The following is a 25955-nucleotide window of genomic DNA, read 5'->3' as shown; positions in this document are numbered from 1 at the left end:
TTTATTATAAAGGGTACTCATCAACAGATGAGAGATGAGTATAGGATAAGGTATGTTGGAAGGGTCTAGGAGCTTCCATGCACTCTCCACAGTGTGTCACTCTTCTGGTGTCAGAAAAGTGTTCAGCGACCCAGGAACTCTCCTAAACCCCCTCCTTTTGGGTTTTTTTGGAAGCCCCATTTACATAGACATAATCGATCCATCATTGGCCATTGGGAATTGAACTCAACCTCCAGCCTCTCACCCTTCCCTGGAGGTCTTAGGGATGGGATTGAAAGTTCCAACTCTGTAATCATGTGTTTGGCTCCACTGGCAAGCAGCCCCATCCTTAGGCACTTTGCTACGGTCTCATGAACATAGCAAAAAATATTCATTATTCTCATCACTTGAAATTGCAAGGGCTTTAGGAGCTCTGTGCCAGAAAAGGACACAAAGACCAAATCTATAGTTCTTATTGTAAATCACAGTATCACACGTGGCACGGCCTTCAGTATTTCCACGATGATGGCAATGGCATTCTGTTCTGTATTTTTGCTTAATCCAATGCAGCGCTATGTGCTTTTTGCTGGGAGTGTAACAGTCCAACCAGTAAAAAGCATGACCGAATCCTTACGAGAATGAATTGTTGTAGATAACCAAGTTCTTTGACGGCTGAGTTTAACTCTCCAACCACTCAAGCTTCTAGATTAAATGTTGAGTGGAAACCTTTCAAGATGTGAAAACCTGCTCTCAGTCAGTGCAGGCTGCTGTTGCAGAATACAGGTACCGAGGGTTTAAACAGCACAAGATTCATCCAGTGGCAGAATTCCTCTCCAGCTGGGAACCTATGAAACCAAACATGTGTTTACGAAGTCCAGTAGTGGGACAGGCACAGGATGCACACTCCCATCCCAAAAGGGAGAAATGGGAAAGAAGGGAGGGTGACAAGTCCCAAACAAGTTCAAAACCAGGAAAGCAAACTCGGTGAGACTTTAAGGGTCAGGAATAACCAATCCTGGGAGCACCTGACTGGCTCAGTCGGTAGAGCATGTGACTTGATCTCCATGTCGTGAGTTCCAGCCCCATGTGGGAGGTAGTGTCAACTTAAAAAAAAAAAAAAAAAAAGAAGAAGAAGAATCAAAGCTCTTTGGCTCAATGCTCTGCCTTCCAGATCCACTGGGGTAGTAATAGTCTGCTTCCATAGCTCTGCCCAGCTAGGATTTGGCCTGCTTGCATGGCTCTGCTGGGTGTTGTCTTGCATATTAAAACTCAGATGGAGATATTCTCCCCAATTTTCATCCTCTCAGTGGCCCATGCACTCTAAGGCCTGTGGTGGAAATGACAGTCCAGATAATCTCCCAATCACATTTAAGGTCCTTCATCCTGTGTCTTAAAGAACAGCAAGTGTTCATAGCCAAGTAGCTCTATGGTCCTGTAGGGTCTAAGAAGTCCAACAGAAGTCTTCACTGTAGTGGTTAGGATTATCACATCATGAATTTTGTTTGTCAGGGGACACAAACATCCGGCCTGTCACACCTGCATACCTTACGCAGATCTGACAAACATAGTTTGGTCTTTTCGTGATGATTGAGATTTCTGGAAATGCACAATTATGATGTAAGTATGAGTATGATGACTCAATGTCCATGGTATGGCTAGGTCTGGAATGAAGGGGTACTGACCCTACTATAGAATTTTCTAGGAAAAGTTCCTGATGGCAAAGAGCTTTTTTGGCTAATTGCCAACTTACTTTTCCCTCTGTCTTCCAACACACAGAACCTCAGAATTTGGAATTTTTGGTTAAGAGGAGAGCTTGGATATTACGCAACCCATCCATTCTTTCAACGGTCCTGCATTGTAGGACAGCTAAGTGGCCACTTGCTGCATAAAACATTCTATACACACGAACCACCCGAGTCTGTAGGTGGTCCCCTGAGCTCCGGAACCTGGCCTTTTCCTCTAAACATGGTATAGAAATACAGCCCAAAGCAAAGAGATGCTGAGCCCGGAAGGAGGGTGAGCAGGTGACCATTAAGTGGTGGTGACAGGGCACCTAGGTGGCTCAGTTGTTGAGCATTTGCCTTCAGCTCATGTCATGATCCTAGAGTCCCAGGATCGAGTCCCACATCGGGCTCACAGCTCTGCGGGGAGTCTTCTTCTCCCTCTCACCTTCTCCCCCTCATGCTTTCTCTCATTCTCTCTCTCTCAAATAAACAAAATCTTTAAAGTGGTAGAGACAACCACTCCTCCTTTAGCCATCCAGCTGTTCCCATCCTGTGAGAGCCCGCGGCGTACTCCAGTGTCCTCAGGCAGTGGCATGACCATTACTGCTCTGTGCCCTTTATTCTTACTTCTTATCTAGTCCATACCTATCCTATTAGCTTTTTTTTTTTTTTTTAAACATCAGTCAAGGCATGCTAGGTGCTCAGGGAACTGGTCAGTCCAGAGGGCTTGGGTCAGTTCTGCAAGCCTTAAGCTGTTCTTGGCTTCATGTTTGCTGTTGCTGAGTTCTCACAGATGGCTTCTCCACGGCGCTGAAGATTTCTTTAATGCCTTTTTTTTTTTTTTTCTTTTTAAACTTGCCTTTTCTTTTTCCAGTGCCATTTTTGAAGTCTGAAGATTCTCAAAGATGAGTCACTCAATAGCCATGAATCTGTTTTTCTAGCCATCCCTTCCATGAGGCTTTCCAAGAGAGGGCTTGGGGGTTCATTAGCAGATGGTTTTCTGCAGGCACCCAGGGTGCCGAAGGTCGGGAGAGGAAGTCTGTCGGACGTAACATATGGAAGGCTTTCCGCTGGTTTTTTCTTCTGTTCCCTGATGAAGTCCTCCAGTCTTCAAAGTCCACTTAACCCACTCAGTCTGTCACTGTGTGACTGCGCTCTTGTTTGCCTTCTGGGAAGATAAAAGTTAAGTTTGTTCTATGCTTTTCTTACCCTGGCTTGTGACTTCGTGACACATACAAAGGGGGGAGTACCCATAGGCCCATGTGGTTCGTTCAGCCTGCTCCGTTTACGGCTGCGAGAGCTGAGACGCTCGGCCCTCACTGAGCCCTGAGAGGTCACCCGGCCACTCGATGTCAGCCTGGTGAGAGGGCCTCGTCTCCTTTAGTCTGTCTTGTTCTGGTTAATTCTCTTACTAGGTCCACTGGGATGTGTTTTTATCTCTGTCATCCTATATGTTTTCGTCTCCTTTTTCTTCCGTTCCTCTCTATCAGTGTCTGGCTTTTCTTTTTTCACAGGAATATCATCTTAGGGTCTTAGTTGGTCTGTACCTCGCCGGTGATTGTGTCCATGGTCCTCCGTTGCCCACGTGTCACCTGTGACCAGAGGGTCTAGCAGGAAGGAGGGAGCCTTCCTTCTCTCTCACTCTCTCTCTCTTTTTTTTAAGATTTTTAAAATTTATTTGTCAGAGAGAGAGAGCACAAGCATGGGGAATAGAAGACAGAGGGAGGAACAAACTCCCCGCTGAGCAGAGAGGCCAATTCAGGACTCGATCCCAGGACTCTGGGATCATGACCTGAGCTGAAGGCAGACACTTAACTAACTGAGCCACCCAGGCGTGCCTCCTTCTCTCTCTTTTATCTCGTCTCTTCCCCCCCCCCATCTTTCCCCTGCTATCTCGTGTGTGCTTGCACTCACACCACTCCTCTGTAGGCAGAACATGCTAGAAAGAAGGTTTTTCAGTAGATACAGAAAAGGACAATAGCAGTTCAGTATTCTATGTAGGGAAAGATTGGACTGTTAGGACAGCACCTAGTGAGAGGGATTCTCTTGAAGCCGTGTATGCATAGCAAACACACTGTGTCTGCCTTGTCTTCTCAAGATTTCTTTGTCCACTCTTTACATGAGATCAGTAAAACTAAGTTTTCCACAGTGAAGAATGTTCTTATTGAATATTTTAAATATTATTATTCATATTATATATTATATTAATAATAATTATTAATATTACTAATGTTACTATTATTGAATATTATTATTGAATATTTTTAAGTTGGGGTGGCTTTAGAAGGTGCTAGTGTGGATGATGGGGGGGCTGGCCAGGCCCTTGGGAAAGGGTGCTCCCAAGCTATGTGGGGGTCCTCTCCCAGAGCCAGCACTCAGACTTCAGGCCTTCCCAGGAGGCCCCGATGCTGGGGGGCTGCTTCTCTCAGCAGAGTGTACATACCTCTTCTTGTTCCAGTCTCCTCAACTTGCTTTCTCTTCTCCCCCACCCTTGGCACAGTCTCAGATTAAGTAATGAAAATGGACAGGAGAAACAGAGCGCAACGTTAGCCTTCTCCTTGGAAGGCAGTTTTGGGGGAGTGCCTGCAGTGGATGGCATGCCCAGAATGGCTCTGTTTTGGCATCTTCGAATGCGTTTCTCCTTGACCTAGCAAAGGCTACCCTGCATGTTTGAGTGCACGCCTAGCTTTGATTGTGTCCCTGTGTCTTGTCTGTGTGAGCTCATCTATGCTAGGTGGTAGACTCAGTCTTCTCCTTCAGGAAGCTGGCGGGGGGCAGTGGGGGAAGGGGGAGCATGATGCTTTTTGTAGTCTAAATAACCAAGGAAGCCCTTAACTTTGTCCATAGGGTTTTATAACGGGATGCTTTTGGCCACAAGTAAGAGGAAACCCGTTTCAAAATGGCTTGAAGCATAAAGGGAATGTTTGCTTTCCCACATGTCAGGAAGTTCTGAGATCCAGTGGTTCCACGGTTGGCTAATTGAGCCACTTGGTGACATGCAAAGACCCAAGCTCCTTACCTTACTCTGCTGCACCATCCTCAGCCCCTGGGTGCTGTTTTGGCTTTCCTGAGGACCCCAGGAAAGCTGCTGCAGTGTGGATAGACAGCCTCGGGTGGCATCCAGCTCAGGAGGAGGGCGCTTCTTCTGTCTGTCTCTTTAAGGGAGAAGAAACCCTTTCTAGAAACCCTCCAGCACACTTGTCCTCAATTCTCTTTCACTTGAATTGGGCCCTGTGCCCTCCATCCAGACCTGAGACAGAAACCTATAGTGCCCTAAGGAGGAGGCACATGATAGATCTGCCCTGACCAGAAGAAGGAAAAAAAAAGGATGGCTTCGTGGGCTTAGATTTTTACCACTGTGTTATCTGGGAGAGGATTGGACTCTCAAACAGAATTTCATCCCCAGTGTGAGCAACTGGGGTAGGTGCTAGAATTGCTTCCTTCGGGCCTGTGAGCAGACATGGAGGGAGAGACCCCAGGATAAGGCCAGGGACAGAGGACCTGATAATCTACACCGCACTGCTTCTTTCTTCTTCTCTCTCATTCTCTATCACTTACCTCTCTCATTCTCTATCATTTATCTATCATTTTTTTTTAAGATTTTATTTATTTGACAGAGAAATAGACCACATGCAGGGGGAGAGGCAGGCAGAGGGAGAGGGAGAAGCAGGCTCTTGTTGAGCAGGGAACCCAATATAGGGCTCGATCCCAGCACCATGGGATCATGACCTGAGCCGAAGGCAGATGCTTAACTGACTGAGCCACCCAGGTATCTCTCCCTTAAGATTTTTTTAAATGCTACCTCCATTTCATTATAGCAACTGGCACTCAGGCAGAAGTGTGATTTTAACTATACCGCTGCATCATTAGGGTGTAGTTACAATTGTATCACGCTATCACTTCAGTGAAATTTAGAAACCTGTTTGGCTGTGAGATTTCTGTTCAACAGGTGACCTTCAGGTGTACTTGTCCAGCCTCTGGGGGCTTTCTTGAACCGTTTCTTCCCCTTGCACCCTGCCCTCCCCAAACCACCCAAGCCATTTCTGTACCCCCAGTGCGTGGCTCACGGGAGCCTCTCACTAACTATATGTGGGATCAAGACCGCCCGGAAGAAAATTCATAGAATCAGCCCTCCCTTTTCCATTCCTTGTCTGCAAGAGGAACACCATTCAGCACTTCTTTAAGGTATTTTGAGGAGAGTGAAATACTAGTATGTCTTGATTTTCCCGATAACATCCTTCGGTGTGTCCTTTGGCCTCATTTGACTTCTCTGAGCTAAGATAGTGTTAGTCACATCTCCGTGAGGTTTGAAGGTGATCCGGAAGATTGCTGTCCCCCAAGTTTGAAACAAAATGCCTGTCCTTCCCCCATCCTGTCTCCCACTCCACTTTTTCTTAAAAAAAATTCTTTCTTAGGTTTGAAATTTGCTTAAAGATCATTTTCTAGGTTTTTCCTAGAGGAATTTAAACTTGCAAATAGTAATAATCATTGTTAATCACACCTCATCAAAGCTAAAAAAACAGTGACAATCAAGGGAAGAAGCAGACGAAAAGGGCACAGACCCGTAGCTTTTGGAAGTTCTGTCCCTTGAACTTAGTTATTCATGGGAATCATGACAGGCTGCTGGCAAGTCAAGCTGTGATCTTATTTGCTTTTTAAATTTTTTTTTTATTCTTATTTTTTGTGTGTGATCTTACGTTCTAATTTCTGAGTCAGTTTTTGAAGTGCTAGCTCTTGTCATGGCAAAGCCATTTGATTTCTGTTTCCTTTGAAATCAAACTCACTCTTAATATCTGATTGAAAATTAACGTGTCCTAGATGGAGGGACTGATAAAGTAAACCGAGCCGTGTTTAAGCATGGTCCGGGAAGAAAACCCAGCCCAGAACAAACCAGCACTGGTTCTCCGTGGCCGCCTGGAGAAGCCCTTCCCCGTGCCTCCCACGTGATCAAGAAGAGCTGTTCTTGCACGCAGCTATTCTCAAGTACAAAATAAAGCCTAGAAAAGCTGCAGACCCTGAGACAGAGTGCCCCTGACTTCTGGACCTGAACATGGGGCAGAGGAGGACAAGGCGCCCTGCCCTGGGCTGCCTGCTGAGAAAGTAGTCTGCTGGGAAGCGGGATCTGTTAACATGAATGTTCGGGAAAGGCTGGGCAGTGGGAACATGCCCAGGCAGATGAGTGCTGTGGGAAGCACAGGTCCAAACGTGACCTGACCGGGGCAGTCAAGTGTGGGTGATCTGGCGAGCATCAGTGTCAAGGTTTCTGACAGGGAAAAACACACCGGCCACTTCCCTCCATTTGTTTTAAAAGAATTTATTTATTTTTTAGACAGAAATCACAAGTAGGCAGAGAGGCAGGCGGGGGCGGGGAAGGAGGCTCCCTGCTGAGCAGAGAGCCCGATGTGGGGCTCCATCCCAGGAGCCTGGGACCACGACCCAAGCCAAAGGCAGAGGCTTTAACCCACTGAGCCACCCAGGCTCCCCTCTCCATTTGTTTTAAAAAGCAAAATGATACAAGTAATATTTTTAGCCGTATTCCCTTCTTCGATTGTAAAGTTGGTAATCTTAGTGAGTAATGCTGCTAGAATGTACTCCTTGAAATACTGCACCAAAACATTTAGAGTGACTTTTCAGGGAGAAGGGGGCAGATGTGATGACTGAAATAAAGCCTGGAATGGGTTTTGCAGGTAGCTGCTGAAAGTCTCACCTTAAATTTCAGGGCCTTATCTACACCTTTTGTAACAAAAGGCACCAAGGCTTCCCACCTACCTGGTTCAGGGTAGAGCAGCTCGGTCTCTGAAACATACTATGTCAGATTGCTGAAGCCTTTCCTAGATCCATCCAGTACATTTCAATTTGCAAAGCTACAGGACATTATAATTTTTTTTTTTAAGATTTTATTTATTTGAGAGGGAGAGAGAGAGAGCACAAGTAGGAGGAGGGATAGAAGGAGAGGGAGAAGCAGGCTCCTTGCTGAGTAGGGAGCCGGAGGCGGGGCTCGACCCAAGACTCTAAGACCATGACCTGAACTGAAACCCAAGATCAGATGCTTAACCGACTGAGCCACTGAGGCGCCCCAAAGGACATTTTAAAAAACTTGTATTCATGGAACACTACATCGAAAACTAATGAGGTACTGTATGTTGGCTAACTGAACATAAAAAGAAAAAAAAATGGTATTTTTTCAGAACCATTGTGATATAATGTTATGAAATATAAGTGGGAAATGTGGAGAAAAGAGAAGATTCAATAGGGAGAAGTCAAGATAAGACTTAGAACCAACAACAGACTGCACTATAGTAAGAGGAAAATTCTCCACCCAAGTCTGGAACCACACACGCCTGTCGCAGGTATCACAGACGGACGGAGGGAAATACCCCGAGGCTAAAGCAGCCCCACAGCAGGTCAGGGAAGAGCCGCAAGGCCCCGTCAACCCCAGATTCCTCAGCCACCCTATCCTCTTATTTACACTGGACACGCTGCACAGGGTCGGAAGAGAGGGCTGAGTTCTATTTTCCGAAGGCTGCTCTTCAGGTCATCGTGGGCTAAAGACGACCTTGGAGGCCCTTCTATTAGTTGATATGAGGGACCTTACATCAGTTCCCCGTCCTGCCCCTTGTCTTTCCTGACCTTGCTTACCAGTTCCACATGGCAGCACCTCTAAACACCACTCACTAGCTTGCTTCTCTCCCCTTGTTCTCCTGGCCCTGAGACCGTCCTGGTTAAGTCCTCGAGGTCTCCCCACCCACCACCCCCACTCTGTCCTCCTGAGTTGGCCCAGGCATGACTGAATGGATCAGAAAGCACGAAGTCTTCTCAGACCAGAGGTGGGGTCCTGTGGGCCGTGTGACCTTGCAAAGTACTTGGACCTCAGTGTCCTGAGCGGTAAAAGGGATGCAGTGATACCCTCTCACCGCCAGTCTGTCACGACAACGAGGAGACAGTGGGGGTGGGGAGGTGTCTCCCCCCCATCTGCCTCGTGCTAAGTGCCCAGCAAAGTACTATTATAATAGTGATTCCTCTTGAGAAGACCTTGACTTATGGGATTCTGAGTGTTGATTGGGCATGGAATTGTGTTGCAAGCCAAAGAATCATACCGTTTTCGAGTTTCACCTCGTAAGAGGAAGCCTAGAGAAAGCTGGGGTCCCGTGTTCTGTCTAGGAGGTGAATGCAGGGGTTTGGATGACATGACACTTGCACACTGGGCAGCTACCGTAACACAGAAGCCACTCGTGGTAACAAACAGTGGTGACGAGAGCATTGGGAAGAGGAAATTAAAAGACAATTTTAGCCATCCGTTTTCCAGTGACTTGAAGAAAGTTAGCCGTGTTGTTACCTGGAAGGGGACCCTGGTTTCTGTGCCTCACTGTGCCTTTCTGAGAAAAAAAAGCATCTGGTTAGAGAGAAAACACGGATTCCTTGCTGTGTGAGCCTGCACTACCAGAACGTAGAAGTGGAACAGATTGGGAGATGCTTTATTTAAATCCCTCAATCTGAGCCCTCACTCCTTGCCATTTTACAACTCAGACACCATATAAATTTGGACAAAGCGGACCGCACGAACCACACTCACTCTAGGCTCAAGAACTGACTAGATTGGATGGCAGGGGATACTTGTAACTGATTTCCCTACTTTGAACCTGATCCATCAAAAGAAAGCAGTTAAAATATGTTTCAAAGTCGTCTTTTTAAGATGAGGTAGGTGATTGAGGATGGGTCTAGAATAAAAATTACAATGGTATGTTTCCTGCAGACAGGATTCCAGGTTGCCAACACCGGATGCTGATTGCTGATTAAAAAGACTTGCAGGGTGTTGGCTGGAGGACTGGAAAGTGGGCGGGGTGGGGGAGGGGTTGGTTAGGAGGCTGGGTCCCAGGCTAAGCTTCTAGGAACTGGCAGGTCACCCAGAACTGGTCTGTTGAGGGAACCCCAGTGAGCACTGGCTGTAGTCTGTCCCACTGTCCCCTCTGCAGGGAACTGGCCCGATCACCAGTGCCACCTCCCTGCTACTGTCCGTGCTGGTCCAGCAGAGGGAGAGGGGGAAGTGGAGGAGAGCTCTGCATACTTAGGTCTGTGTTGGCAGCTTCCGAAATCAAGTCTGGCACAGGCTAAGTCCCGGTTGGGAAGGGGGCTGGGCAGCCAGCTCCGGCATCTCCCCAGGAGACATGGGATCCTGATGTTGGAGATCCTCCAGGAGTGTGTAGGTAGGCTGTTGTCCCACAGGGGTGGGCAGCCCAAATAGGTCAAGTGCCCATGAGAGCAGTGTGCAGTATTCGGGAACTGTAATTTTTCCCTTGATGGTTTATCAGTTTAGTAGATGGAGGCCTGGCTTGCTTGCTTCCTTCTCCTTTGTTTTGTTTTGTTTTTAAAGAGATACACAAGGAGAGAAAGTATTGATGGGTCACTTGTAGTCAGCGTGAGTTTTGTCCTGTGAAGCCTGTGTTTTCATGGTGTGGAAGCTGCATCTGGGCATCTGGTCGGGGTTGCCATGTCAGAGGTATTTTGTTACCACGGTTCATGATCAAAAGCCACTGCACTAGCACGTTCCAGTGCTCAAAGGATTTATTTTCAGTTTCCTACCCCGCCTCACAAGTTCTCAAATTAGTGTTTCTCCTGTTTAATTTCCAGAGCGTCTACCCTGCCATCTCTCTGTCTCTCTGTCTCTCTCTCTATGTCTGTCTGTCTGTCTCTCTCTCTCTCTCTCTCTCTCTCTCTCTCACACACACACACACACACACACACACACACAGTGGCTGGGCTGGGAGATTTCACTTGTTAAACCTGTTAAACTTGTTAAACTTAGGTATGTTTTAAGAACTCTTCACAGGCTGGCCTGGTAACCTGCTTACTGTTGTAACATTGTTTCCCTGGGAAACAAGGGTCTGAATCCTAAAGACAAAGCTTGGAAAACAAAGGTCTGTTGTGGAGACTGGTACCTGTTGCAGTTGTGGTAATAGTTGCTACAGTTTGAATAAAACATTTCAACCTAGACTTGATCTCAAAATATTTATGTGGAAAAAAATTTTGACAGTAGAGAGCCTTTTTTTTTTTTTTTAATCTCTGTAGAGATCAGCAATTTGCTTTTAGTTTTACTTTGAAACCAGTTTTTTTCTAACTGTACGTTTTCTCTCTGCAGGCCCATTTACTCGACCTCATCCGGCCTTGTGGAGAATGGTTTTTGGTGAGTTACCCATTAGTAGATTTAGAAGTAGATTCTATTTAAAATCCCCTTTCTGTACATCATTATAGCAGTTTTACAGTAGAACTTAATAACCTTTTACTTTTCGGTGTTCCTCATACAAATTTTTATGAAAATTCTTTGATGCAAAGCAGACATACAGGTGATAACTTTAGATTCTCATGCCTGTGAGCTGTTCCAACTCTATTCACCCCCCGCCTATGCTCTTGTCTCTTAACATGCACGGGGTCTGACATGAGGGCACGCGGCTTGTCCTTCTTCATGTATCTTGATGTTGCTCTTCACGGGACCTGTGAGCATGTTTGCTGTGGCAGCATCCAGAACTGACTGAAAATCCAGCTTCTCCTGAATCATGGATGGGAATGATCCTGGAAAGGGTGAAGCCTTTAGACAGAGAGCCCTGATTTTTCAACAAGGGTTAGCAATAAGCATATCCATGAATATTGGATGTCTTGTTTTTACGTGATTTTGAGTCCACATATTGTCAAATCCCCTGCATGGACTTAAAACGCATCTTTCAAGTGTTGGCTCTTGGCTTTGTCTTGCCTAAATAAGACATTAAGTCCATTATTTTAGGTTCAGAAAATGTAATGTTACCAGAAGGACCCTAAAAATGGGTATTTTGCTCAAGGTCACCTGTTTTTTTTTTCAACTTTCAGAGATCATAGGTGAGTCCCTTTGAATGAGCTGACTTCCTTCCTTTAGCATGTGTTCACTGAGCGCCCATGTGTGGAGGGCTGTGCACCAAGGCTGCAGGGGAGGGCCAGACAGACAGGAGGCTCCCCCTGGGAGAGAGGACACCTATCGTAAACACACTATTAAATCAATAATCAAAAATATCCCATGCCGTCGAGTGTTCGGAAGTTAAGTAAAGCCATATGGGGTGATGTTGATCGAGTGACTGCTTTCACGTGCACAGGCAAGGAAGGATGCTTCCTGGAAATGGGCTTGCAAAGTAGGGTCTGGCAAGGATTGAGGTCCCCAGAAGCCAAGCAAAGGGAAAGGCTACTAAAGTCATCCCTAGCCAGAAAGAGCATGGTGTGTTGCAGGCCCATGTGGTGGAGCAGAGCAGGCCCTAGGGGAGTAGTGAGAAAGAGGCCAGAGTTGGGCAGGGACAGAGCCCCACTGGGCTTGCGGTCCAGTAAAGAGCGCAGACAGGAAGGGTGGTGGGAAGTCCCGGGAGGATTTTTCGCAGAAAAGTGGCGTGATTCATTTCCTTTTTTTTTTTTTTTTTTAAGATTTTATTTACTTTTTTATTTGACAGAGAGAGAGAGATCACAGGTAGGCAGAGGTAGGCAGAGAAAGAGGGGGAAGCAGGCTCCCTGCTGAGCAGAGAGAACCTAATGTGGGGCTTGATCCCAGGACCCTGGGACCATAACCTGAGCCAAAGGCAGAGGCTCAACCCTCTGAGCCACCCAGGTGCCCCTCGTTTCCATTTTTAAAAATAGATTGTCCTGGTTGCATCATACTTACGTCTCATGGACTTAATGTTGCTGCTTGAAATTATGAGTTATTTTCAGCTGGTTGGCTACATTTGAGTTTTTCCTATTTCAAATGATCCATATTGGTCATTAGCAGCTGATTTCTTACTTGAGATCTCTTGGTGATCACGGAGCCCTTTGAGGATCTGATGAGAACTAACTCTTTCTCAGTGCACATGCACGCACAAATTTGTGCATATTATGTCTGGAGTTTCGCGGACTTTGAAGCTCAGCCATGAAATCCGGAAGCCTGCTCCACACAGATGGTTTCTTTCTGTCTTAAAATAATTATTTTGAAAGGATTATAATAAAAAGTTGTAGCGGGGGACATGTGAGATGAAAATGTATAAAAGCAGCTGATAATAAACGTGAGGAGGTCCTTAGACTAACAAAACATGTGGCCCTGTGGCCCAGGGGTGCACAACCAGGTCCGCCCTGTGGTGCACAAGACCCCTAAGCTCCCCAAGGACTGGGAGGGGCCCTTTTGGATAGGCTGGCGCTGTCAGTATTCCAGAGGATTTCATTCCAGCCGTGGACGTTGTCTCCTCTGGAACAGCTCGTGGGAGATTAGCACTGAGCCAAGTTCCCACAGAGTGCTGTGATCCAAGGTCATTTGTACCACGGTGTCTAGGTGACCTGCACCAGTGTTTTAATTCTAGCAGGTTCGAGAGAAAGAGTAGTGGTAGTCACCAGTGGTTGGTTTCCAAACCTTTCCAAAAGGCTTTTGCTGTTTTAAAAACAGACGATTGGGTTTTTTTGTTTGTTTTGTTTTCAGACAATTGACTTTATTTTTAAACGGCGTGGGGTGATTTTTAGGACGCCAGTTATGATGCGGTGCAACGGAAATATAATGCCCACAGGGCTGACGTGGAATCTGAGATGTGGATGTGTGGCCCTGGGCCACCTCTGGCCCCTTCACACCTGCCTCTGCTGAATGTTGCCAGTCCTTCGAGATTCCATTCGAGCCTGGTTTTCTCAGACAGTATTACTGGCCCTCTCAGTGTGAATTAGGACTGTGTATCAGACTCCCTCATCAAAGGAAGTGACAGACATTGCAGTATCCATGTCTGACTTGAGCCTAACGTGTGTTGTGCGTCTGACCCCCAGATCTCTCCTAAATGTGAGAATGTTTCTGTTTCCCTCAGGACTCAGTGTGCTCTACTTCCTGTTCCTGGTGTTCCTCCTCTTCCTGAACTTCGATCAGGTTAAATCCCTGATGTACTGGCTGGATCCAAATCTTCGATATGCCACAAGGGAAGCCGACGTCATGGTATGGTCTTGTCCGTGGTCTCTCAGAGAAATGGGTAGACTCGTGGGTATGAGATAGTCAGCTTCACTAACATGAAGTTCTAAATTGTTATTTCCGCATATTTCCCATGTAGATAATGTAAAAGCTAGGTCTCTGGGAGGGTGAGGTGTATGGTTTCCATGAGTGATAGAGTCTGGGGAAATGATATCCCCTCTTGAAGCAAAGGGGGATAGTGGGAAGAGGGCGACCGGTTGTCAGCCAGCCTTGGGTGTGAATTCTGCCTCTGTCACTTGTTAGCTGTATGACCTTGGGCAATGTGCTTGTTAGCTAGCCTATTCCTTTCTTTGTAAAGTGAAATAATAGTACTTATTTGGGGAGTTCTATTGTGAGTGAAGCAGAGTAACCTTATCTCCAAGGCCTAGATTGGTGCCTTGCACACAGCAGGTCCTCAGTGATGGGGGTGGCTGCCCTCTAGCAGTGTGACCCTCAACACCTCTGCTCCCCACTCGGGCCTCGAAGTCATGATCCTTTACTATAAAGGGACCAATGTGAATGACCCAGGCCACTTCGTTCATTATTTTTTTAAACCCACAAAAATAATTTTATTCTTGGGTAAAACTACTCTGTACTTCAGTTTTAAGGAAGATACTATTTTATACTCTAATGCTGTTTCTTTCCTTTTTAATTTTATTTTTCTTAAATAATACCTGACATTTGGTACAGACTGAAGGAAAAACCTAGTAATGCTCAGAAAAGGAGAACAAGCATCTGGGCCACAGGCAGGAACTTCCATAAGAAAGAGTAGAAAGGGGTGCCTGGGTGGCTCAGTTGGTTTAGCATCTGCCTTCGGCTCAGGTCATGATCCCAGGGTGCTGGGATCGAGCCACATGTTGCGCTCCCTGCTCGGTGGGGACTCTGATTCTCTCTCTCTCTCTCTCTCTCTCTCTCTCTCTGCTTCTCCCCCACCCCATGTTCTGTCTCTCTCTCTCTCTCAAAATAAATGAATAAAATCTTAAAAAAAAAAGAAAGAAACAATACAGAGGGACCTAATAAAAGGTCCAAGAAGTGATTGTTCTACTGAATTTGAGATTGGTCAGCTCCTTCTTCATTGGTGTTTCAACACTTTAACTTTTATAAAGGACATGCTACAGGCAGAAATAAGAATGCCAAAGATTATTCAAAAGTCTCAGTAAGAAAAATCTGGAGGTTTCCTACTTTAGGGAACAGAGTGGCGTGGGGTGACTTGGAGCATCTACTCATGATGACAGCGACAGTGAGAGGTGTGGTGAGGGTGGTGGCAGTTACCGACTGTGGGTTGGCTGTTCTTCCAGGCACTTACATATATTCTGTGTAAGACTCACACATGCGTGCCAGGCATTAATATCCCCCATTTTGTCAAGGAGGAAATGGGAATTAAAAATGGATGAATACTCATTCAAAGCACAAAGCTGGTGAGATCCCTCTGACTTCAGGACCTCTCCTTTTCCTCTGGACGATGCCTGAAGTACACAGTTACAATAATGACAGTGCTTTGACACTCAAAGAAGCCTTGTGAAACAGAGATCGGGAGAAAGGTATTCTAGGTATATTTTCCCCCACCATTTTCTTGGGTTTTTGAGCAACAGGGATTATATCACCAAGCAACCCAACCTGCAAAATGAATAGGACTTGGTATTTAGTTAAGTGGTGGGCAAGCAAGGGAGATTATGGGACTGCCAGGATCAGCCCCATGACCGCTTGGGAGGTGGGCACAATTTGTCTTTACCGGCTGTTCACTTGTGTGCCCACACCTTCCCCGCCTTGCCCCTCTGGCTCCGGGATGCCCTCCTTTAATGCCCCTTTCCCCTTGCTGCCCAGAGTTGTGCCCACATCTGGCTCCCTAGCAGCATTTAACTGCAGTGTCCTGCATCCCTCCCACGACCAGGACCTCGAGGTCTTCCTGGTGTGACCATTGGCAAATGGCAAATCTGTGCATTAAAGATTATAATGCTGAGTTGTAGTTGGCTCTTTGTGACTTTCAAAGGGCCTTTGCGTGTGTTGAAACCCAAAATATTCTCATGGAGAATTAGAAGGGCCTCCAAGGTCGTCTTTAGCCCACGATGACCTGAAGAGCAGCCTTTGGAAAAACAGAACTCAGCCCTCTCTTCTGACCCTGTGCAGCGTGTCCAGTGTAAAGGAGAGGATAGGGTGGCCAAGGATTATGGGGTTGATAGGGCCTTGCGGCTCTTCCCTGACCTGCTGTGGGGCTGCTTCAGCCTCGGGGTCTGTGATGCCTGCGACAGGCGTGTGTGCTTCCAGACTCAGGAGGAGAATTTTCCTCATAGTACAGTGCAGTTTGTTGTTGGTTCAAAGTCTTGTCTTGACTTCTCCCTGCTGGATCCTTTCCTCTTTTCTCCACTTTTCCCACTTACACATTGTAATATCCTATCATAACGTTTCTGAAAAAAAAAAATGCAGTTTTTAAAAACGCCCTTTCAGCTTTACAAACAGAAACGTACCGGATGGATCTGAGAAAGGCTTCAGAAACCTGATGGTGGCAGGTTTTGGAAGAGAGAGAGGAATACCAAATTCCTCTTCTGTTCCCTTAGGAGACATCATTTCTAGAATTTAAAAATATTAATACTTTACAAGAATACTTTCAACTGCCTGATAATAGGTGGCTGTTTTCCAAATCTTACTCCATCCTGTCAGATTAGTTTTGGGAAGAAAGAATGTCAAATGTAGAGGTCCCTAGAAATGTTATATTGTCATATGATAATTGCTTTCGTAATAAATACCAAAATATAAGGTTGTTGATCTAAAATTTCTTTAAAATGTCCTATTAAAAACAAAAAGGTATTAGAAACAAAACCAAAAGTCTTAAAAGCATTGTCATTTTTATTATTTATTTATTTTTAAAAGGTTTTATTTGTTAGAGAGAGAGAGAGATCACAAGCAGGGGGAGCAGCAGGCAGAGGGAGAAGCAGGCTTCCTGCTGCTGAGCAGGAAGCCAGATGAGCAGGGAGCTCAATCCCAGGACCCTGGGATCATGACCTGAGCTGAAGGCAGACACTTAACCAACTGAGCCACCCAGGTGCCCAGCTTTGTCATTTTTAAATATTGAAATTGTGTAGCATGTGATAACATTTGGAGATGGGAGGTTTATTCTGTTTCCTTCTAATTTCTGAAATTGGATCCTTCAGCTTTTCCTCCTTTCTGACCTAAATATTTAAGGCTTTAGGTTTTTCTCTGAGTTCTACTTAGCTTCATCGCATCATTCTGATGCATAGTATTTTCACTGCCATTTAATACTGAATATATTTTACATTTCTATTCTGGTTCATTCTCTACATGATATTTAGATGTGTCTTTAAATTTATAAACCTATTGGGATTCTACTTAATTCTTTATTAATTGGGATTCTATTTACGTTCTTATCATTGGCTTTAAGATAGCTGTGCTATAGTCAGGTGACCTGGGCTGTGTGATTCCACTTCTTTAAGATGGGCTATAAGCCTTTGTGGAATTATTTTGCTTCCCATTTTAATCAAACTTCTGTAATTCAGAGCAAAGCAATTCTGATTCATAAACTTTAATATTTGTCCATTTTTCTAAAGGGTGTTCCACTATTAAAGTTTTCGGGGGATGGGGGGCAGGACTGGTATTAGTTGTCAAGGTCATATCAGTTCTTTTCATTTATTGTCAGGATCCTGGACAGGAAGTTGATTATGAGAGTATCCATTCATTATTTGCGTTTTTATTTTGAACAGGAGTATGCTGTCAACTGCCATGTTATCACCTGGGAGAGAATTATCAGCCATTTTGATATATTTGCGTTTGGACATTTCTGGGGCTGGGCCATGAAGGCCTTGTTGATCCGTAGTTATGGTCTCTGCTGGACAATCAGTATTACCTGGGAGCTAACCGAGGTAAGAAGGGGCTGTGACCAGATGGTTTACCTGTAGGAGGAAGGCAGTCTGTCCATTAACAGGCATTTCATCGATTCTCTGCCTCTTGGTACAAACTGTTTAAACAATCCCCTAGGAATACTTTATACCTTTGGTGGGGGGCAGGGCACAAATTCCTCGTTAACTTAAAATGTGTCTCTTGCCTCACAAGTCTTAAAGAGAAACAAATGAAATGAAGCAAAAAGAATGGAGTAAAACCCCCAGTGAGACAAATACAAGGTAATGAGGAGATCTACTTAGAAATAAATAGGTAGGTTACCCACCAGCTAGTTTCCAGTTTGAGATAAATAGAATTTTGGTGTTTGGGAATTACAGGAGCCTCCAGGATATTTTGTAGCTGAAAAACGGGTTCCTAATATAGCTCTGATCTCAGCAGTCAGGTTTGTCTCATTTAATGAATAAGAGAGAGTCTTTTTTTTTTTTTTTTTAAGATTTTATTTATTTATTTGACAGAGGGAACACAGGCGGGGGAGCAGCAGACACAGGGTGGAGAAGCAGACTTCCTGCTGAGCAGGGAACCCAATGTGGGGCTGGATCCCAGGACCCTGGGACCGTAACCTGAGCCAAAGGCAGATGCTTAACTGACTGAGCCACCCAGGTGCTCCTGAAAGAGACATAGTCTTAAAAAACTATTAGGAAAATGAAATTTAGGGGACTTACTCATTTATCATTCAGTTATGATTTTATTCTTAGTTGATCACTCATGGGGAGTAAAATTTGGCCATCTGTACAGTATCTTTCTTGATGCCAGCTGTTGTCTTGACCCTAACTTAGGGAAGCATGCCAGTCACATCAGGCTTCTGTTAATGTGCTTCTTATAGCCCCAGAGGCTAGACATCTGAGTTCTCGGTATTGGCAGGATTGGTGTCCTTTGAGGGCTGTGAAGGAGAATCTGGTGCAGGGCTCTCGGCTTCTGTGGCTTGCTGGCCATCTTCGGCATTTCTTGGCTTGTACACGCATCATCGTGATCTCTGCCTTTACCTCCAAGTGAGGCTTTCCCTGTGTGCATTCATGTGGTGTTCTTTTTGCAAGGACACCAGTCACACTGGATTAGAAGTCCCCCCCATTCTAGGATGACCTCATCTTTACTAATGACCTCTGCAGCAACTCTCTTTCCAAATTGAATTCATGTCATGAAGAATGAGGTTAGGGGCTCAACATAGGGTTTTGAGGGGACACAATTCAACCCACAGTAGTACCCAGCCCTCTATATGCATTATCCTAAATCATCACCATAAACTGAAAAGGTGGTGTCTATACCCAGTAGACAGACGAAGGAACCAGAGCCTTGCTTCATGAGGTGAGCCAGGATCGGGCTCCAGCTGTGCTTGATTCCAGGTGCGCAGCCCACGTTCTTGCTCTCCCACCACGTTCCCCTCGGAATTCCAGGCATCTTCCTGACCTCACCGCTGTGGGACCCTTTGGCCAGGCCCTGGGCCGTTCTTGACTTGACTCCTTCTCCTCCCTCACACTACAGATGGCCCCATGCCTTTTTTCCCTGCTCCTCAGCATCCTCTCCGCTCTCGTAAGCAGAGCTGCTCCGTCCAAGTCTTTCACGCCACTGCTCGACGTGTCTCTAACCTCCTGTCCTCTCTCGGATGAACCACTCACCTCCTCCCTTCATTGTCTCCTCCCAAAGTGGTCTTTTTGACCTCTCAATCTGGTTATGTCCTTCGCCGACTGAAAACCCTTTAGTAGTTGTCCAAAATCCAAACTTCTGGACCAGCCTGTAAGGCCGATATTAACCTGTCACGGCCCACCTCCCCTAGCTGCTTAAGACACTCCCCATGCTGCTATCTGTGCGGCAGCCATCTTTGCTTTCTTCGTGTCAAAGATTCCGTGTCTTTTCCTACCCCAGAGCACACGTGCAGGTTCTTCCCTCCTTTCCCAGCTCCCTGTGCTGGCCGTGCTCCAAGTTTGTACACCGAGAAATGGAGCGCCTGGCCCTTCTCCTTTGAAACACTCATCGTGTTTTAGATGCTTATAGTGTCTCTTTGCTGCCAGGTGTTAGGCCTCAAGAGGGCAGGGCCCATGTCTGCATAGTCCCAGGTACCGTGTCTCACAAGTGGTGGTTGCTTCCCAGATTCCTAGTGAGTGAATGAATGAATTGAGCCCTCTCCAGCTCCTCCTCCTCAGGTCTGGACAGACGAGGGGACCAGAGCCCAGCACCTTGCTTTATTAGGTGAGCCCGGATTGGGTTCCAGAAGTGCTCCGCTCTGGATGGGCAGTCCTCGTTCCTTCTGTTTTCCCGTGTCCCCCTCCCTGAGCTCCAGTCTTTCCTCTGGGTGGCCACCTCACCCCCAGGATCTGGCACTTTCTAGGAAAGCTCTTGAGGACGAAGCCTGTCCTCCCCATCCTGGTCCCATGCATAGTCTCATGTCTGCAAATATGTGTCATCGACTTCTGTTGACGTGTCTCTCTTCCCTGTCGAAAGGGACAGTTAGTGCTGTCTCTCGTGGCTGGGAACCTGGGATCACATGTCAGGGGCTGTGCCTGGCTCGCCTCAGGGAGGGACATAGCCCACTGCCTTTGCACGCAGCAGCTGCGCTCCGTCTCCTCACCGGCCAGTCTGCTAAGCAGGCAGACTCTTCAGATACTTGCAGTGTTTACAGTCTCTGAAATGCTTCCATGAACAGTTTTACTTCATAGTATTGATCATATTCCCTGAAAGGTTTGTAATTATGGGATTACCTCTTTCCAGAAATGCCCAGGTGCTATCTTTGTCATCTCAGACCTTCTAAAAATGGGCCTTCACGCAGCAGGGTGGGCTGCTCTGGACACAGCTGACCCACTCTTTGTTTTGGACAAAACTATTTCCATAGGTGGTTTCTCCCCCCTTCTCCCCCATCCTGGTGTTCCCCCTTTCTGGAATGTCCTCAGTCTTCATCTCCTTCTCTTGAAACCAGTCATTCCTGTCCTTAACGTTCCCAGTCCAGTACGTCGTGCTCTGGGTGCCATCCGTCAGGAGGAATCTCCGTTTTGTCCCCACCATGCTCCATTATGTCGCCACGGAAACATTTGCTACAGCCTACCTTATTTTGTGGTTCTGGATAAGCGTCCAATTCCTGCCCTTGAGAGCAAGAATCTTGACTTCACTTTGCCTCCCCACTTGGCACATCAGAAGCACTTAATAAGGTCATGATTGTGAATCAGTTATCAAAATGTTTCCCATTAAGCTTTCGGTTTCCTAAAAGATGTCATCAAAACCTGAACTTCTTACTTTTGCAGTTTCCTTGCTGTTTTACCTAAATATTTATGGGATATTACTAAAATGTGCAGCTTGAACTCTCAAGCTGCTAATTTTGAGGATTATGCCCCCGCTCTGTTGGCAGGTACAAAGACTTTTCTCCTTTTCCCTTCCTAGATCCTTGTCTCTTCCTTAGCCAAGGTCATTCATCAGTAGTATTTTTTCTGGAGCAGTTACGTTTCTTTAAAGCCCTATGTTTAAAAAAACAAAAACAAAAACTGTTTGGTTCTTGATATTCATAGAGCGTCCACAGCATAAAACACAAACCTGATCACGGACCTTGTTTTTATTTATTCTGTTCATACACTAGGAAAACCTGACTCGTCAACAACCCTCCCTGACAGAATATGTTACTCCTGGGAAATCTGTTGTTTTCCAGTTTTGTTTTTAAAACCGTGGCCTCTTGTGTTTCTCAGCTGTTCTTCATGCACCTGCTGCCCAATTTCGCCGAGTGCTGGTGGGATCAGGTCATCCTGGACATCCTGCTCTGCAACGGCGGCGGCATCTGGCTGGGCATGGTCGTCTGCCGCTTCCTAGAGATGAGGACCTACCACTGGGCCAGCTTCAAGTGAGTGGCCTTCTTTCTGGACGTGAGTCACAGGGTTTCACAATGCGTCCTTCACCACGTGACAAGCACGCAACTTCAGTGTGGTCTTGGATGATAAGAAATTAATGACACGTTAGTAATTGAAACTCACCAGTGATTATAGATCTCATTTCAGGCATTCATCCAGAAGATGCTGAATCGTTTATGATCTTCTCACATCCATTTTATTTTTATGCCTGTACCTCAGCCTGCATTCACCCTGCCGTCGCTGGGTCAGTTAGTCCCCCATTCCCTGGTTACCCATTCCGAGCGATCTTTTTGAGAATGTCAGATTCATCCTGTTTCCTCTGTGATGTCTTCTCGTGGTCTTTAGGATGATATGCACCGGGGGACTGGGCAGGTCTGCTTTTCTCCACACCCTCTAGGGCACCCGAGGTTCTGAGCCCGAGCACGTGTGCCTCTGGACTTGGGTTTGGCCCTTGTCCCCATGTGCCAGGGTCACGGCCCTCTCCTTGCCTGCCTCAACTCCCTCAATACCTCTCCAGGTGATTGATTGTCTCTGACTCTGATTCATGTTGCACATCCCTCCTCTGTGCCTGGCCCACCTCTGTCATTGTTCGTCCTACTCCTCTGAACTCGCTCCTCAGTTTGACAGCCACAGGAACTGTGCCGCTGACAAGGAGGGAGAGAACCTCAGCAGTGATCATGAAAGGGTTGTTTTTATTGTGGTTACACCCTCATTTATTTATCAAACAAAACATGAACATTTTCCCACATCATTAGTCTCCTAAACCATGATTTTAAGGGCTTCTTCATATCCCAACCTATGAATAAATCATGAGGTATTTAACCTGTTCCCTTCTGTGGTCATTTAGTTGTTTCAAAGTTTTCAGTTTCATGAAGAAAGCTAGAGCAGACATTCTTAAACATACATCTGTGTGTAAATTTTTTATTTTTTTCCTGTAAATAAATTTATTTACACCCTTTTATATTCTCACCCATGTTCACTAATGTATGTATGTGACAATTTCAGTGTTCCTTTGAATTTTACCTTTAATCCTTTCTGAATGTTATCACACATAGAAATGTGTGATACTGAATTTCTTGGGTACTGACTTGATAACACACTTTTTAATATAGTTAAGACCGTGTGTAACAGAGCAAAAACCATAGCTGTGCCAGATGTTGGTGTAAGCAGGCTTTCTAAGCAGTAGCTCATTTGAGCCTGACCTCAATCCTAGGGATTGACACTTCCCCTTTTCATATATTTATGCTTCCGATTCAACGTGAGAGTCATTTTGTCGGTTGGCCAAAACCCAAGCCCAACTCATAAGCAGAAATCCCACTAGTGTATTTTTTAATATTACATCAAATATGTGAATATGTAAATGAATATAAAGTTGAATTAGCCTGTTTACAGACAATCCTGACTTACAGCGATGGTTTGACTCCATGATTTTTTGACTTTGCAATAGTGGGAAACTGATACGCATTCAGTAGAAATCATACTTTGAGTTTTGAATTTGGATCTTTTCCCAGGCTAGGGATGCACGTAGGACCCTGTCCTGCGATGCCGGGCAGTGGCCGCGCAGCTCCCGGCCAGCCACGTGATCATGAGTGTAAATGACCAGTATAGTCACAACCCCTCTGCCCCCAGACAGCCCCGGTTTTTCACTTTCAGTGAAGTATTCCCGTAAGTTACACGAGATACTCAACACTTCGTTATCAAAGAGGCTTTGTGTTAGAAGATTTTGCCCAACCCCCATAGACAACTGTAAGTGTTCAGAGCAAGTTTAAGGTGGGTTGAACTAAACTATGATGTTTGGTGAGGTGTACTAAATGCATTGTCACCGTATGATATTTGCAATTTATGTCGGGACTATCAGGACGGGATCCCATCATAAATTGAGGAAGATCTGTGTTAAACATTCCAGTACTTAATCCCACTGTGTCACTCTTTATTCCCAGATTCCTCTTCTTCTTTCCATATAATTGGCTATTTTTTTTAAATACAGTTCCTTCATAGTTTTTGTTTATTTTTGGATAATCTCTGATTTTTTCTTGTCGTTGCTTTTATGCCTCAAATCTTTCTGCTGTGAGATTTTCTTTTTCTTTCTTTCTTTCTTTTTTTTTTTTTAGATTTATTTATTTGTCAGAGAGAGAGGGGGCAAGTAGGGGGAACAGCAGGCAGAGGGAGAAGCAGGCTCCCCACTGAGCAGAGGGAGCCCGATGCAGGGCTTAGTCCTAGGACCCTGAGGTCACGACCTGAGCTGAAGGCAGATGCTTAACCCACTGAGCTACTCAGGTGTCCCGAGATCTTCTCAATACATGCTTGTTGATGGGTTAGATGAATGAATGAAGGAACAAACCCTCCCCTTTCCCCCCATAAGAATAAAAGGCCTGACCTGTTCTGCCATGGGAGTATGACATTTTTAACTGAGTGATTTCTAGGATTAAAACTAAGGAAGGTTAAAAATCACTGTGTGTCATCCCCAAGTGTTCACTTATCTTAGATGAAGAAACAGCGTGGGTGACCTCAAAGTCTGGAGCATGTTCTCTCTTTGACTAAAATGCCCTGACTTGGGAGATGCACAGTGGTGGGAGTATATCCTTGCCAGCGCCCTCATTCTCCCTGGCTTGGTTCCACGTGGTTTTCGTTGATGTCTCAGGCTCTTTTGTCACCAATTCACAAGGGAAGGCCTCTCCGGGCTCTGCAGTGACCTGACCTCTGCCCTGTGCCTGTCATCACTGAAATGCCCCGTCGAGCTTACAGCTCTCCACACGTCGTATGGGTAGAGAGATCCTTGTGGGAAAGATGGTTCGACTAGAAAGGATTCTTTTTGTTCTGAGCATGTGTGTAAAATTGTCAGTGCAGATTTTGTTTTTTGGGTTTTTTTTTTCTTGTCTTTTTGTTTTTTCTTCTTCCCCTTCTTTATCTCTCCAGATTTTCACTGGGGCCATTCTCTTCCTTACAGAGACATCCACACCACCACCGGGAAAATTAAAAGAGCTGTGCTCCAGTTCACTCCTGCTAGCTGGACCTACGTTCGATGGTTTGACCCCAAGTCGTCTTTTCAGAGAGTGGCTGGAATATACCTTTTCATGATCATCTGGCAGGTATTTTTCGGATGTTCTGAATTCGGCGGGGGTGGGGAGGGAAGGAGGTAATGGGAACGAAAGCAAAATAAGAACCGCCCAGGAATTTAGAGTTAATGCTAGTTGACACTGCTTAGCAGCTGGCTGGTTCGGAAGGTAGAAGATTCTGCAGCTGACATATAAAATAATTAAACAGAACAGTGTTATCACGCCTAAGGTCTTACTTCCTGGGGAAGACATTTTCAAGTATCTTTCTTTGAATTGCAAATTAGAAACAGCTTAAAATTCCCCGAAAGAAGCTTTTGGTCGGCATCTGTCACCCGGGGAGTTAGGCATTGGATAGCTTCTCAGAGCGATCATTTTTCAGGACCAGAGGAACAAATGCAAAGGCTTTTTCTTATATTCTAGGTTTAATGTCTAATTTTTAGAGTCATGCCTCAGCTGTTACCACTCTCCTTGATTTGTAGAGAGCTGAGAAAAGAAGCCCTCCACCATGTGTGGGGCGCTGGCGCTCTTTGGGGACCTGGGTCCTCCAGGAGGGTGCCGTTGGTGGAGGGAAGGTCCCCTTCCATGCAGCCCACTACGTGACTGAAGAGATTCAGACAGCTGAGGGTCTTGGAAAAGGATGACAAAACATCTCTGTTTTCTAGAGATAGCCTCTTGTGTTGATCCTCCCGTCCCCAGGTTAATTATTTTACAACTTTGGGAGACTAGCTTTTGCCTGAAGAGTCTTTGGGAAGACTCTGTATTTTGAACACATGCAAGGAATACGCCCCGCATAAGAAAAAATAAGCTTGTGTCACCTTTAAGACCACGGTCCTGGTCCACACGTGGAAAATACTAATGTTCATCTCAGTAAATGGACTTTCTCGAGAAACAGAAGTGTATGTGAATGTTTAAAATTGTCACCATAGTTTGGGGAATCCGTATGTATAAAAATGGAAGCTTAAATGGATGGGGATTAAGTTTACCTCATGAGAGTAATATATAAGACGGTATAGGTTTTCCTTTAATCCAAGAACTGAGGAGGAGCTTTGATTTGTATGGGAGAGATAGCAAGCTCTGTGCTTCTAGAAGGGCCGCGCTCCACAGAGCCCAGGTCTCCCACGAGCATGAACACCAAGCTGTGGCCAGCTTTCCACGTGTGGTGTTAACTAGTGGACCGTTTTTTAAATTTTATACCCTTGAAATCAGTGCTGTGGGAAAAGACACAATGTCTTACGTCACTGAAATGAACCTGGTGATCCGTGGGTTTTCCAAGCGGTGACCCTCCCTGATCTCCTCTCCTTGCTTAGTCTGGACCGGAAATGCAGGAGGCGGGCTCAGCAGGGAACACATTCCCATGCTGCCTCATGTGATGAGCTGCCCTGGGATGCTAACCTCAGGGAAGAGGACCACGGCCCGTAGATGAAACCTTGAAGCAGTTCCTCACACCCACCTTTAAGAGCTGCCTTTGGCCGAGGCACATGCTAGATGCATTCCCAGT

At 45.8% G+C, this 25955-nt stretch overlaps 1 protein-coding gene across 1 annotated transcript in view; it reads left to right on the top strand.

The window, feature by feature from the left end:
• The window catches only part of PTDSS1 (phosphatidylserine synthase 1), a 68233-nt gene that overhangs the window by 19615 nt on the left and 22663 nt on the right, over window positions 1-25955 (top strand). The window contains exons 3-7 of the mRNA XM_032858652.1: window positions 10840-10884; window positions 13529-13653; window positions 17382-17540; window positions 21243-21394; window positions 24349-24490. Of these exons, the coding sequence (XP_032714543.1) occupies window positions 10840-10884; window positions 13529-13653; window positions 17382-17540; window positions 21243-21394; window positions 24349-24490 (623 nt within the window). The remainder of the gene's footprint in view (window positions 1-10839; window positions 10885-13528; window positions 13654-17381; window positions 17541-21242; window positions 21395-24348; window positions 24491-25955) is intronic.

The sequence above is a fragment of the Lontra canadensis genome, unplaced genomic scaffold (assembly GCF_010015895.1).
Source record: "Lontra canadensis isolate GAN:19392208 unplaced genomic scaffold, GSC_riverotter_1.0 scaffold15, whole genome shotgun sequence".
Classification (NCBI taxonomy): Eukaryota; Metazoa; Chordata; class Mammalia; order Carnivora; family Mustelidae; genus Lontra; species Lontra canadensis.
The sequence above is the reverse complement of the archived record's forward strand: the minus strand, read 5'-3'. Positions and strand labels throughout refer to the sequence as shown.